The sequence below is a fragment of the Suncus etruscus genome, chromosome 4, assembly GCF_024139225.1.
Source record: "Suncus etruscus isolate mSunEtr1 chromosome 4, mSunEtr1.pri.cur, whole genome shotgun sequence".
Lineage (NCBI taxonomy): Eukaryota > Metazoa > Chordata > Mammalia > Eulipotyphla > Soricidae > Suncus > Suncus etruscus.
The window spans coordinates 37,744,402-37,759,763 of record NC_064851.1 but is presented as its reverse complement, the minus strand read 5'-3'; the positions used below and the strand labels follow the sequence as shown (position 1 = coordinate 37,759,763).

Below are 15,362 nucleotides of genomic sequence, written 5' to 3'. Positions count from 1 at the left end.
TCTTTCTTCAGGAAAGCCCCTCCCCCCTTTTTATTTATTTATTTATTTTTTTTGGCTTTTTTGGCTACACACAGCTCGGGGGACCATATGGGATACTGGGAATCGAATCCAGGTCCATCCTGGGTCTGCTGCATACAAGGCAAACGCCCTACTGCTGCTGTGCTATCTCTTCAGCCCCAAGCTTCCCATTTCTTTAGTGCCTCTCTGAACTCCTAAGATGATTGGTAGTGGAATCAATGTTATGAGACTCTACATGAAAATGTACAATACGGGGCCGGGAAGGTGGCACTAGAGGTAAGGTGTCTGCCTTACAAGCGCTAGCATAGGACAGACCGCAGTTCGATCCCCCGGTGTCCCATATGTTCTCCCACAAGCCAGGGGCGATTTCTGAGCGCATAGCCAGGAGTAACCCCTGAGCGTCAAATGGGTGTGGCCCAAAAACAAAAACAAAAACAAAAAAGAAAATGTACAATACTACTTTCATTTGAAAACTAAAAGGACAAATTAATCTTCAAAGAAAACTAATTCACAGATAATAATGGTTGACTTCTATAGAATATATTCAAGATAAACTAGACTTTGAATCTTGCATAGATAATTTGATAATCATATGGAAACTTTTATTTCATTGCTTTTCACCCTCTTTTTTTTCCCTTTAAGCTGGTATTTTTTGGGTTAAGTAACCAGATGGTGGTAGCTTTTAAGGAAGAGAATACTATAGCATTCAAACACCTCTTCCTAAAAGGATATATGGACCGGATGGATGATACATATGCGGTGTATACACAAAGAGATGTGTATGATCAGATCATCTTTGCAGTGAACCAGGTAAACTAAGTGTGTTCATATTTAATTGGGAAAATGAATAGATAAGAACATGGTTATCTCTGTATAGAACATAAATTGATATCCAGGTGTACACCTGAAAATTTCTGGACTGCATGTAATAATATGTGCAAAATCCAGCTGCGTTTGCCTTGCAAGCAGCCAATCCAGGACCAAAGGTGGTTGGTTCGAATCCCGGTGTCCCTTATGGTCCCCCATGCCTGCCAGGAGCTATTTCTGAGCAGACAGCCAGGAGAAACCCCTGAGCACTGCCGGGTGTGGCCCAAAAACAAAAATAAAAACAAAAAAAAATAATATGTGCAAAATCATTTAAGGTTAATTTTTTTAAATATCAACAAACCTTTAAAAAACTAAAAATTGAATAAAGTTTATCCTTAATAAGAGAAAGAAATGAATTTTAAAGAGTTCATTAAAAGAATCATAACTATGTATTATTTGGTCTAGGAGCCTCTCGAAGATTTAAAATGAGTAATTATTATACTCATTGTAAATAGTCATTAAATCTTCAGGGTTTATGCTTTCAAAATTCCTTAACGAACAATGAGACTATTAACTTTACAGAGTATATCAAGCAAAACTCTAAAGTTCATTTTGAAAATAGGTAAGCCTTTGTGTCATATACACAATGATTATATTGTAACAATGATTAACCACTCCAAATAACCTTGTTGTTGATGAGTCAGATTTCTATTCTGAGTTTCTAATCAACTTATTTTTGCCATGAACAGTATTTTGATAAGATCCTAATCTCTATTCTTAATAGTATCATTGACCGTGTTCTTGAAGTCAGTGTTTCATACTTAGATTACTTTGCAGAATACATTTCAAAATTACCATCTCTCTCAAAAACTTATTATAGTGTAATCATAACCCTTAATTAGATATAATTCCCACACACAGTGAAACGGTAGACTACTCAGATAAAATATACATTTATGGTAATGCTTTTCTTGAGCATTTGAGTTGGGCAAGTGTGCCAATAATCTATAACAATAGAAGTAAACTCCAAAAATCATTAAACAGAACTATCTATATCATTGATATATCTATATCATTGGCAAAATAGTATAATGCTAGAAATAATTTTGTTTTGCTTTGTTTTGGGGCCATACCCAGAAGCTTTCAGGGTTACCCCTAACTGCACTCAGGAATCACTCCTGGCAGGCTTTGTGGGGGGGGGCATATGGGATGCTGGGGATCAAATCTGAGTGAGCTGTGTGCAAAGCAAATGCCCTACATGCTGTATTATCACACATTATCTTGGGCCCCTGGAGATAATTAATTTTAAGGTTATTGTTTCCAGTTTACTAAAGCTGTAAGATTTTTTTTTTTTCTTTTTGTACTTGTGTACTGGAGTTGGGGAGTAGGCTGAGGTTGGTAGATGTGATGGGTAGGAGGTAAATATTTCTCCTAAAATACCATTACTTTAACTTGTAGAACTAAAAAACAAGATTGAAAATCTACCAGCTGGCATTCATGAGCAGGCCTGAGTATTACATTTATAGTGATGTCGATGGATACCCTGCTAGGACACAATCATTAGTTGGGGAGGTTTGCCTTGGGCAGATAATACCTCACTGTCTTCCAAGCAACTATCAGGCATTTTAAACTGAAAGGGGAAAGTATCTTAATTATAATCTTGATGAATAAGGAATATTTTGTGGTTAACAAGCTCAGAGAAAGTGGTTGCTCTGAGGAATATTTTACAATTGAGGTGGTAGTCAGGAAGGAGATGAAGATATAAGACACCCATATTTCAGTCACCAGGATCAACTAGTTAGTTCTCCTGAAAAGTTTAGCCCCAAGATATCATCAGTCTGAATAAACTCACAGCTTAATCTAATATTATAGGGCAATTGTAATACACTGTAACGCAATTGAGGTTTTTGTTTTTATGCATGCTTATATATTTTAGTACCAAAGACAAATTATTCTGTGTTTATACTGTTTCCTGGCTGTTGTCATCTTTTCTGGATTCTTTCCTTTCTCACCTTTTATCTTACGTGTGGGCAATCCTAACAAGGGCTCTCCTTTTCCTAAAGAAATTCCCTGCCACACACACCTTTGCCCCACCGGGTTCAGGTGACTACTAAACTGCTGTTCTCTGTGGTAGTGCCAGGTTGATTACAGCACCCCACAGGAACCCTGCCCAGAGCGGGTTTGTTGTTCTCTCTTATCTGCTCTCAGTCTTGCTTCTGATAGTGGTCCTCAAACTATGGCCCGCGGGCCACATATTGTATTTGTATCTGTTTTGTTTCTTCATTGCAAAATAAGATATATGCAGTGTGCATAAGAATTCGTTCATAAGTTTTGTTTTTACTATAGTCAGACCCTCCAATGGTCTGAGGGACAGTGAACTGGCCCCCTGTTTAAAAAGTTTGAGGACCCCTCAGACTGAAAGACCCCCGGGGAGCCAGAGTTAGAATCTAAGAGTGGCAAGGGAAGCAGAAAGTGGAGGCGGATAGTCGGATACCCTCTCATTGAACAACAAACTGGTTGACTCAGAATCACTGGGAGGTGGCCCCTGAGACTACCAAGCACTGCGTGGGATCCCCAAATCAAAAGCAGACGGGATAAGTGAACATGTCCACGATATATAAAGTAGACAGAAAGAACAAAAGCATGGAGCAGCCAGTAATTTTCTCAGGGAAGAGACTCCAGAGACAAAAGACAGCAAGAACTGTAAATAGAACAGGATGGTGTTTGGCTGCCACTGTTCAGACTTCCCATACAAGAACTCACTTCTTCCTTATCCTGTGAGTTCTTTGAGGAGACTAGACCATGGCAAGAGGTTAGACTCAAGCAGGAAAACCACTTAGAGGTGATATTTGGGGGTTGGAGAGATAATACTGTAGGCAAGACTCCTGCCTTCCATGCAGCTGACCTGAGGAATCCCTACCACCACATATAGTTTTCCAACTTTGATCCCTACCAACACATATAGTTTTCCAAGTTTTCCAGGAGTGATCCCAGAAAATACAGCTAGGAGTAAGCCCTGAGCATCACAAGCTTTAAACTTCAAACAAACAAATCAAGAGGCTTGATTTGTCCAGGTAAGAGACACATGTGGTAGAGACTAGGGAAGTAGCAGTGAAGGTGAGAAGAAGCAGTCAGGTTTGGGAATTATTTAAGACTAATTTATAATTTTCATATAGATTAGAAGAGAAATATAAAAAGAAGAAAACTAAAGGATCATTTTTAGACTTGGAATGAACTGTTGATGACATTTATTGTGAAGGAAAATATTGTAGATGAGTTTTTCTGTCTGTATATTTATGTTTCCTCTTAGATGCCAAAGGTATCATGCTGCAGATTGTTACACATAGATGGAATTTTTTGAGAGATCAGGAGACATAAATTCAGAAGTTATGAACACTTAGGTGTAACTCCACCCTGGATTTAGGGGTACCTATCTGAAACCTGCCCATTTCTTGGAGGGGTCTTGGAAACTGAATATTAGGTGTGACCTTACCTGCAAGACCCCGCCCATTCCTAGGAGGGGTCTTGGAATAGGTAGATAAGCCTTTGAGCCAGGGGATTAGGGGTCTCTGCCTTGCTGGGCTCTCTGGCTTTTGGGTCTTTGCCTCTTTTGGTCTTGAACCAGCATGGAGGTCAAAGGGAGATGGCTGAAAGGAGTTAAGACGCAGGGCTAGCTAAGAATGGCTAAATGCTTGAAAGGTTATGAGTAGGCCACACACATGTGGTGATTAGGGCAAGAATAAAGTTGATGCTTCCTGATGCCTGTCTCTGGATGAGTCTGATTCTGCCGTTCACCTGGGCCTGGGACCCGCCGGCTGGATGGGGGTTGCGGAGCCACGTGGCCTGGGATGGCAGAGAAGAATCTCACCATCCCTCACCATCCAAATCCATCTTTAATTATTTGATTCAACAACATGGCAGACGGAATTTTTTGAGAGATCAGGATACATAAATTCAGAAGTTATGAACACTTAGGTTATATTTAAAATATAAAACCAAAATATCAGGCTTTTTTATAGATGGGTGGGAGTGGGGCTCAACAGTCAAATTGAAATATAAATTCAATTGCTAACATCACACACACAAGATCACTTACAAAGAGAATGTGGAGAAAGGTTGGGGACTAAATCAAAAGATAGGGAAGTAGAGGGTGACAAAAGGATAATTCATGATACAAAAGGATAAGCGACCCTAAGAAGGAAGACAAGAAGTCAAGTGAAAAATATCTTCCATGAAAAGATAAAACTCATAACTGTATTAAAACCAAGAAGAAGCTAAGTTACAGAAGTGAGAACTCAGAGCCAGCTCTGGTAACTGGCTGCTCTTCGCAGACTCAACAAGACCCACCTTGGAATCATCCTATAGATCCAGAAAAGAAATAATTTCCTTCATTTTTCATAGCTCACATCGCATGTATTGATTAGTAAACTTACTTATCTATGTGTTTATCCTACTAACTCATTAATTCCAAGAGAGAGGTTTCACATTTTTATCTTTGTATTACCAATTGTGTCAAACAAGATTGATCATTATCTACTCTGTAAGTTTGGTCATTTTCATCTTAGAAAGTACTTAGAGAGTTTCAGTAGACAGTTATTCTGAAATATAAGATTTGTTTGTAAAGCAACATTTTATTTTATTTAGAGGACTCACAAGGACAAATGAATACTGCTATGAAAACAAACAAATTCTGGTCTTACAAAAATAAGATTTAAAATATTTCCTGAGATAAAGGCTGTTTTGGGGCAGAGATAAAGCTCAAGTAGGAAGCCACATTCTTGGCATAGGACAGGTCCTCGAATTTTCACCATTAATGCTCCCTTTTTGTACCACTTGGTGTGGCCCCTTTTTAAAACAAGTTCAAAATAAAATGTGGGACAAACACATATTTAAAAATATAAGTTTTGCTTATTAGCTTAGAACAAGTGTATCCCAAGTGTATTATAATAATAAATCAGCTTCTGACCTTTCAGGAAATAGTTTAAATAAAATTTGTATACAAATTTGTATTTAAAACATAATTCTTTTTTTTTTTTTTTTAAGTTTTTGGGCCACACCTGGCGGTGCTCAGGGGTTACTCCTGGCTGTCTGCTCAGAAATAGCTCCTGGCAGGCACGGGGGACCATATGGGACACCGGGATTTGAACCAACCATCTTTGGTCCTGGATCTGCTGCTTGCAAGGCAAACACTGCTGTGCTATCTCTCCGGGTCCTAAAGCATAAGTCTTAAAAGAGAAAAGAACCTCTAAGTTAGATATTTTAAGTATTTAAATATGCAAATAGGGAACATGAAGCTCTGAAACGTCCTTGATTTTTCCAGAATCACAGAAATGAGACTTGATCCCATAAGTCTTAGCTCACCTGTGTTCTTTGCCTCTCCCTACATATGCATATACATAGGCTTTCACTTACTCTGGATTTCAGTGACTTTGACTAAAGGGGAGAAGAGTGCCAGCTGGTTCCAAAGAAGGGAGGAAATGAAATCATGAGTTCACTTCTGTGCTGACTAGCAGTCACATTTTCTGTTTCTCTCTCCTTTTTTTTTTTTTTTTTTGTTGAAGTACTTGCAACTCCGCAATATCTCAGTTGGCAATCATGCTTATGAGAATAAAGGTTCGAAGCAGTCTGCTATGGCCATTTGTCAGCACTTCTACAAACAAGGGAATATTTACCCTGGGAATGATACCTTTGTCATCGATCCAGAAATTGAAACTGGTGATATTCTTCTATATGCTATAACTTCCATTCTTACAGCTTGATTTATGCCTATAGTCAGTGATTTTATCTCTGCAAACATTGATCAGGGCCATCTGTTATTTTAAGAATGCTTTGAGTTCCTATGTTTCTGATACTGTTCTAACTCATCATTATATTGTAACTCATAATTATGTTATAACTCATAATTCTTTTTTTTTTTGTGGTTTTTGGGTCACACCCGGCAGTGCTCAGGGGTTATTTCTGGCTCCAGGCTCAGAAATTGCTCCTGGCAGGCACAGGGGACCATATGGGGCGCCGGGATTTGAACCGATGACCTCCTGCATGAAAGGCAAACGCCTTACCTCCATGCTATCTCTCCGGCCCCGTAACTCATAATTCTTAAAGTAAGAACAATAAGGCCTTGCATTTGATTCCTGGCATTGCCAGAAACAAAAATAACAATGACAACAACAGAGCAAGATTTGTTTAAAATTTCTATTTTGTGGAAAAATATTCACTTGAGTTTATATTTTAAAATTAGATCTTGATATTGGCAGCATAACTCAGTAGTTAAGGAACCTGCTTATACGTATAAGGCCTTGAGTTTGATCCCCAGCATACTTTCCCCCATCTCAAGGTTATTTGTTTACATACTTGCTTACACTATTCATATGAATATTAGTCTTTCAGCTTGCAATTTTACTTATATTAGATGTTAACTGTGCTTTATTCCTTCTGTGCAGAATGTTTTTTTGTAGAACCAGAGCAATCTTTACACTTTGGAACCCTAGAAGAAACCAAGCTCAACTTAACTCTGGACTTTCACAGGTAAGGGAAGCAGGTGGGATTGTAACTTTCTGCCTGTATCTGTTTTCACTATATGGGAATCTTTGTTTTCTAGACTCTTAACTGTGGAACTGCGATTTAAATTGAAGGCCATTAATCTCCAGACTATTCGCCATCATGAGCTCCCTGACTGTTATGACTTTACTCTCACCGTAAGTGTGGACTGGGCAGAATCTATTTTTATGTAGCTGTAGGTCTTAACTCCTTGAATTAAGTGTGATCAAAAAAATACTCAGGATGATATGTTTAATTCTGTTCACTGGGTATGAAAGGTTAAGGTCACTGTTTTTCCTAGCACTTAGCTTTTGCTTTTCTTTTTTCTTTTTTTTCTTTTTTTTTTGGTTTTTGGGCCACACCCGGTAACGCTCAGGCGTTACTCCTGGCTATGTGCTCAGAAGTTGCTCCTGGCTTGGGGGACCATATGGGACACCGGGGGATCGAACCGCGGTCCGTCCAAGGCTAGCGCGGGCAAAGCAGGCACCTTACTTTTAGCGCCACCGCCCGGCCCCAGCTTTTGCTTTTCTAACTTGTGCTGTTTCTGAAGAGAAATCTTCTGTCATCTTCACCATTGTTCTTTTTTAAAAAATTTATAAATTACTTAATTTTAAAACCATGTATTACATAAATGCTAATATTACACTTGTTTCAAAAGCAGTTCCACCACCAAGGTGAAATTTTCTCCGTCATTGTTCCCAGATTCCTACCCATTTCCGTCTACTCCCTTGATAGGCAGGAAAAAAATGCGTTGCTTGTTTACAGATAACTGGTAATGAAATTATTTTTAAAAGTACAGCAATAAGAAAATTTCTGAAAAATTAATGTACCTGGCAATGAGGTTATTGAGTCATTGCCAGGTTTACTAAGTGATTTGTTGCTAGTTGCTTTTCTGTTATTTGTTTTGTTTCTTTTTGTGGCTTTGAACTCATGCTGATACCTAGATTGGTGGGTGTGTTCCTACTAGGATGACAGTATTAAAAATTTTGGAGTTGTCCCATGGCTACATATCTGATCATACAGCCCAGGAATGCCAGTGTTGTGGCTGATATTTTGGCTTTGTGGGGCATGGTTTTAGTTGTCAGTTCTTTTATAAGTATGAGAATCTGGGGAAGGGTAGCTATACTTATTCCCCAAAAGTCCTGGTGATAACAGCCCAAATACCAGTGCACCTGGAATTTTGGTCAATTTTGCATCTCTGCAGAAATCATTGCGTAAGTGTTCAACATTGTTCTTATAGATGGCTATTTCCCCTTTGGGGCGACTTCAGAATTTTTCAGAAGTTTAGTCATGTGATGTAAATTGTAGAACCAAGTGCCTTGCACATGTAAGACTCTAGGTTCAATCCAGAATACTACATGACTCCCTGATTGTTGCCATCAAGTGTGGCCAAAACAATTACAAAATAAATTAAAATTTAAACTTTTCAGGCTGAGGATAGAGTACAGGGATTAGTCTTGCACTAACACACCTGTCCTGGTTTCAATTTCTAGCACATAATGACCTTGAACGTCTTACTGGCCTTAGGGCCTGATTACCACTGAGATAGTTCTGGTGATCCTGGGTACTGTCAGCAGTGCCAGAGCTGTGCCCCATTCTTGGGTCTTTACAAAGCTTGGAGGCCCTTCACCCAAATAAAATTTTTCCCTGAAGTAGTGTAGTAGCTCAAGTGGCTAAAGTACATGCCTTGCAGTTTGAGATCCTGAATTTGATATCTGACATGAAATGGTCCCCTGGACACTTCTAGGTATAACCCACGTAGCCCCAAGCACTGCTGGCCCAAGGACCCAGGCTGAACTCTATAGGAATGGCACCCTGAAGCACTGCAGTGTGGCCCTTTCAAAATTTTTTTTCAAAACTTTATTGATTGTTTGATAGATTGGTCTTTGGGCCACACCCAGCGGTGCTCAGGGGCCACTCCTGGCTCTGTACTCAGAAATTTGGCAGGCTGGAGGACCATATAGATTGCTGGGAATCAAACTGGGTCCCTCCTGAGTCGGCTGCATGCAAAGCAAATGTACTACCACTTGCTATCTTCCTCCTCTTCCTCTTCCTTTTCCTCTTCCTCTTCTTCTTCCTCTTCCTTTTCCTCTTTCTTCTCTTCTTCCTCTTCCTTTTTCTATTCTTCTTTTTCCTATTCTCTTCTTCTTCCTCCTCTTTTCTTCTTCCTCCTTCTTTTCCTCTTCCTCCTCCTTCTCCTCCTCCTCCTTTTCCTTCTCTTTGTCCTCCTCCTCTTCTTCCTCCTCATCTCCTCCATCCTCATTTTCATCTTCTTTATCTTCATCTTCTTCTTAGAGGGCACTTGTTTGAGGTCACTCCTGTAGTATTCAGGGCTTATTCCTGGCTCTGTTTTCAGAAGCCACTCCTGACTCTGTACTCAGGATCACAGCTGGTGGTGCTTGGGGACCATATGCTGTGCTTCCAGTGGTCCTCAAACTATGGCCTGCGGGCCACACATTGTATTTGTATCTGTTTTGTTTCTTCATTGCAAAATAAGATATATGCAGTGTGCATAAGAATTCGTTCATAAGTTTTGTTTTTACTATAGTCAGACCCTCCAATGGTCTGAGGGACAGTGAACTGGCCCCCTGTTTAAAAAGTTTGAGGACCCCTGCAAGGTTCGTTGTCTACAAGACAAGTGCCTCACTTTCTGTACTTTGGTCCCAGACTAGTGATTTTCGACCTTTGTGTACAAGCTGACCAGCACTAATTTGTGGGCCAATGGTTGTTCTCTAGCACTCCAGTTCTTTTCTTTTCTTTATTGTTGCTGTTGTGATGGCCAGGATGGAAAAAAACTTGATTAGGCTATTTCAACATCAGAGTGTGGTGCTTACCCACTGGGTTCTTACACTTGTGGTGTTTGCTATGCCCCAGAGTTTGAACAATACACTATAAATGAGTGGTCCCAGGTAGCAGAACTGCCAAGTCTGTGCTTGGTACATGTGGACTCAAACTCATGGTCTCATGCTTGCAAGTAGAAGCAGCCACTGAACCAGCCAGAGATTCTGTTATATTGGTGGTATGAGAGAGTGGTATAGCTATATAGTCAAAGTACAAACTCAACAACATCAAAGTCTGAGATCTAATCTGCAATCACCAAACTTTATAGTATGTTTGTTAAGGTGGCTGGTGTGGGGTGATGGAGATGGTAGGTGTGAGGGTGGTAGATAATGGCGTTTGAAAACACTGTTGAGGAAATTGACTCTGGTGCTAGAATTGGTGTTAAAAACTCTACTATCAACAGCTTTGTAAATACAAGTTTGTTAAATAAAAGTAATTTAAAAAATAAAAAATAAAATATTTTGTTTAACTATTTCAAATCAAAGAGAAGTAAATGGAACTTCCCAGGGTTGAGCCAGACTTGTTACTACAAGTCAGGGAAAATAATTTATTTTTACTTGTACCATAAGAGAATTGCTGCTTCCTAATTCAAGCATAGAGGTAACTTGGCTCTAAAACTACAGGTATATTTTACTCTTTCTCTATTTTTTTTACAGATAACATTTGATAACAAGGCCCATAGTGGAAGAATTAAGATAAGTTTAGATAATGACATTTCCATTAGAGAATGTAAAGACTGGAATGTATCTGGATCAAGTAAGTGATAAATATAATAGTTTTAAACATAATTCTTTAGTTGTTGGGATATGTGAAATGTCAAAGTTAAGAACTTGGCCATTCCCAAGTTGCTAATTCTGAGCAATTCAGTCAACTGATTTTAGATATCTGATATTCTAATCTAAACTAAGTTTTTTGTACTGAAATGACTTTAACTTTCCCCTGTGCTCTCACTGACTCATGCCTTACCAAAAAGTGTATAGAGTCCACCTACAGAATCAGAAATATGACTTGGTGGTATAATTGCAGCCTCTCATGTATAAAGCCCTGGATCTGATCCCTAGCACTCACTCTCTAATATATTCAAATCACTATGTATTGAGTGCATTTTTTGTTTGTTTTCTTTTGGGCCACACCCGGTGACACTCAGGGGTTACTCAGAAATTGCTTCTGGCTTGGAGAACCATATGAGACATTAGGGGATCAAACCGCGGTCCATCCTAGGCTAGTGTGGGCAAGGCAGGTGCCTTACTGCTTGTGCGATGTCTCCGGCCCCTATTGAGTGCATTTTTATATAAGATTTTCTATCTACATTTTTTATTGAATATTTTAAAATGTTCTTGGCATATGCAAAAGTCCCTCCAAATTTTTCTTTAAACAATAAAGAGATTAAAGCTCAGAAGCAAATTGTAGTATTCATGATCACATAGCCAGTTTGATAGGATTTGGCCAGCAGCTCCTTATGCATCATCATTATTTTCTAGCCAAGTTTAAAAAGTAGGTTAGGCGAGAAAAGGGTATTTTCTAGAAAAAGGACTCATATTTCTGATGCATAACTGAAATATGAATCCAGGTATAAACTGAGTGCCTTGAAGAATTTTGGAACTGACCTGGAGAAAATCAACTGGAAAGAATTTATCCCATCTCATTTTCTAGTCCTTGTAAGTAAACTGTGCTTAACTTAATGAGTGAATTAGGGTCCCTTGCATTCTAATGAACAGAGGCATCACCCCAGGTTCTTGGTGAAATACATTTTCCCAGTGTCACACATGACTGCCAGTAGGGGGTCTGGGAAGGACATGTTCCTTATTTATCCCATATTTGGATAGTAATTGCTTAAAATGTTCTTTTTTTTTTTGGTTTTTGGGCCACACCCATTTGACGCTCAGGGGTTACTCCTGGCTATGTGCTCAGAAATCGCCCCTGGCTTGGGGGGACCATATGGGACGCCGGGGGATCGAACCGCGGTCCGTTCTTGGCTAGCGCTTGTAAGGCAGACACCTTACCTCTAGCGCCACCTTCCCGGCCCCTTAAAATGTTCTTATCTTTTGATTCTGGGTTCAGTGGTAGTAAAAAATTTAAAAGTAAATAAAATAAAATGTATTCATTCCAGTATTTTACATTCAAAGATAACTTTGAATCTTTGAAGCTCTTTTTATCACACTCCTAATTAGATCACAAAATAGTTTGCAACACAAAGACTGCTCTGTCCTCTGTGCTAAATAAGACTTTACATCTCTATAAACATAAGAATTTGGAAAATGAGAGCATGATGAAAACCTATACTTCTTGGCATTCTCTCAAGCAAGATTTTGTTCTGGAGGTTTTTAAGCTTTTCTAATGTAGATTTTTTTTTAAAAATTGTTATTGGCTGATCCTTAACAAACATGTTAATGTCATGCTTTATTACAGAATTGGTCTTAAGTGCGCTATCTTTTTTGTCAGTACAGAGTATTCTCACAGGTAATACAGAGAAATTCTGTCCTGGACCTTCTTGTCACTCAAGACTCAGCCACTCTTCACATTGGTGACACTGATGAGACTTTTTTTAATACAGTATAAATGAGTCTCTCTTTCTCTTTTCCCACCCACATAGAGAGCAGTGGGCAGTGGGCCTCATAAAGAGCAGTGGGCCTCAAACTTCAGTGTCACCAGAAAAGTTGGTCAAAAGATACTGTTTCAGATTTAGTTGGTCAAGGTATTTTTCTAACAAGTTTTTAAGAGGTTTTTGGAACCTCTGAGAGAGAGTGATGGACTCTGGAGACAGATGGCAAAAGTTTTAAGTTAAATTAATTTTGGTTAACTTCAGCAACCTCTCTGAACTTGAGTTTCCTCACCTGCACAGTGTGTCTAATTGCATCTAATTGCATCAACTTTGTTGGGGTTACTGGGAAGTTAAAATGAACTGTTAGGTATAAAGTGGTGAGAACCTTTCCTGGTCAAAGATATACTTAGTAATAAACCATTATGATTTATGTTTTTCATATTCCTTAACTCTCAAAAAAGATTTTTATTTACTTGTTTATATCTTTTTTATTTCACTACAAATAATGCAGAATTTCCACAGTCAGGAACCTGGTCGATCTTGTTTGTCACTGTTTCCATAGCATCTTGTAAAACACCTGGCACACAGTGGTACTTAATAAATACTTTAAATCCAGATGTTTATTTTGGGAGGTTTTCTGTTTCTCTCTCTCTTTCTCTTCCTTCCTTCCTTCCTTCCTTCCTTCCTTCCTTCCTTCCTTCCTTCCTTCCTTCCTTCCTTCCTTCCTTCCTTCCTTCCTTCCTTCCTTCCTTCCTTCCTTCCTTCCTTCCTTCCTTCCTTCCCTCCTTCCTTTCTTTTTCTTTCTTTGCTTTCTTCCCTTTTTTTTTTTCAAGTAAGTTTTTGGCCTACACCTGGCAGTGTTCAAAGTTTACTCCTGGCTCTGCACTCAAGGATCAGTCCTGACAGGCCTCAGAAACTATACGGGGGTTCTGGGGATCAAACCCAGATCAGATATGTGCAAGGCAAGCACCTTACTCAATGTACCTTGCTGGTTTTCTGGCCCTGGGAGGTATGTGTTTTTAATAACAAAAGACAAGCTGATGATTACAGGTATTTACTTGATGGTTAAGGTGATTTTCAAAGAACTTTCTTTAAAAAAAAAAGTGTTTAAACAAGTATTACAGCTCTTTTAGAATTTGTCCAGCAGGCCTTCTGGTCTCCACCGGAAGGCCCCCCCCCCCCAAAAAAAAAGAGTGTTTAAATAGAGCCTTTTCTCTTTGTTGTCTTTGTATTCAAAGAAATATTTGAATGATCCAGATTAATCTATAAAAGAGTATTTTAAACATACAGTTTATGTTTATGACATCTGGGGGATGTAAAAAAAAAAGACTTAAATCAATAAGAGGACATCTGTGGAGGGAGGGACTACAGAGCATGAAAACCGGCTAAGCTTTGCAAAAGCCGGCTCCCTGTGAGTGACACCAGGCGGGGAAAATCCGCGAAAGTACACCGGCCCAGTGGGGCCCAACTGTGAAAAACTGTGAGTGTGACCTGTCTATGTCTGTCTACTGTCCTCTTGCGTGAAACTCTTGCGAGTGGGGCAAAAAGAGGCTCCAGAAACCTCGCTCGCCCAGACGCCATTTTCAGGGAGGGACTACAGAGCATGAAAACCGGCTAAGCTTTGCAAAAGCCGGCTCCCTGTGTGTGACACCAGGCAGGGAAAACCCGCGAAAGTACACCGGCCCAGTGGGGCCCAACTGTGAAAAACTGTGAGTGTGACCTGTCTATGTCTGTCTACTGTCCTCTTGCGTGAAACTCTTGCGAGTGGGGCAAAAAGAGGCTCCAGCGGAGCACTTTGGCTCCGCTTCGCTACGCGGCCGTGCACTCTTTCTAAGGAAAGAACTCCATTGCAACAAGAAGGAAAAATCACACTAAGAACGGCGCTATATCACAGAAGCAAACATTTCTCTCCGGACTGTCTTCTCTGTTGCATGCTCGGGCCTAAGATTTGACCCAGTGTGAGGCTTCATCCACGGAGGACTCCCCTCCCTTAGAGGCAAGTCAGCCCATCCAGAAAGGGAGGAGCCAGAGGAGTGTGCTGCCTGCATCATATAGACAATGAATACCACCACAACACGTAGAAAAACCCACAATACAAGTGTGACAATGGGGAAACAACGCAGGCCAGCATCAGACATAGAGAATGAAGATGACAATTCTGAGGACCAGATAATGACCAACCAACTAATCAACCTCTCAGATAAGGACTTTAGACTAGCAATATGGAAGATGCTCAACGGACTCCAAGAAATCATGGATTGAGTTGAACAGAACACTAATAAGAACCAAGAAAATATGAAGACAGAAATCACAAAACTCCAAACTGAAATAACATGTCAACTAACAGGACTAAAAAAGTCAGTAAACGAAGTGAATGACAAAATGGATAAGCTCTGGGACAGGGTATCAGAAGCTGAGAATAGACTTGGTGCTGTGGAAGATGAGATACATAACAATTCCATACAGCAGGAGAGATTGGACAAAAAACTTAAAGCAAATGAGCAGACAATGGAAAAATTAGTCAAAGAATGGGAACAGATGAAAATAGAAGTCTATGATAAGATCAACAGAAACAACTTAAGAATCATTGGAGTCCCAGAGACCCAGGAAGAAAATT

The 15,362-nt window shown here is 39.7% G+C and overlaps 2 protein-coding genes and 1 non-coding gene across 3 annotated transcripts in view; 2 read left to right on the top strand and 1 right to left on the bottom strand.

Moving 5' to 3' along the window:
* Positions 1-15,362, bottom strand: part of RPF1 (ribosome production factor 1 homolog) — a 1,036,037-nt gene that overhangs the window by 533,033 nt on the left and 487,642 nt on the right. The gene's annotated exons all lie outside the window — the stretch shown is intronic.
* The window catches only part of MCOLN3 (mucolipin TRP cation channel 3), a 49,276-nt gene that overhangs the window by 15,569 nt on the left and 18,345 nt on the right, over positions 1-15,362 (top strand). Inside the window, exons 3-7 of the mRNA XM_049771288.1 lie at positions 661-828; positions 6,387-6,540; positions 7,266-7,350; positions 7,424-7,520; positions 10,860-10,959. Coding sequence (XP_049627245.1) covers positions 661-828; positions 6,387-6,540; positions 7,266-7,350; positions 7,424-7,520; positions 10,860-10,959 — 604 coding nt within the window. The remainder of the gene's footprint in view (positions 1-660; positions 829-6,386; positions 6,541-7,265; positions 7,351-7,423; positions 7,521-10,859; positions 10,960-15,362) is intronic.
* LOC126007663 (U7 small nuclear RNA) lies at positions 13,859-13,920 on the top strand. Its single transcript, XR_007495165.1, has one exon. It is a non-coding gene; the product is annotated as a U7 small nuclear RNA (small nuclear RNA).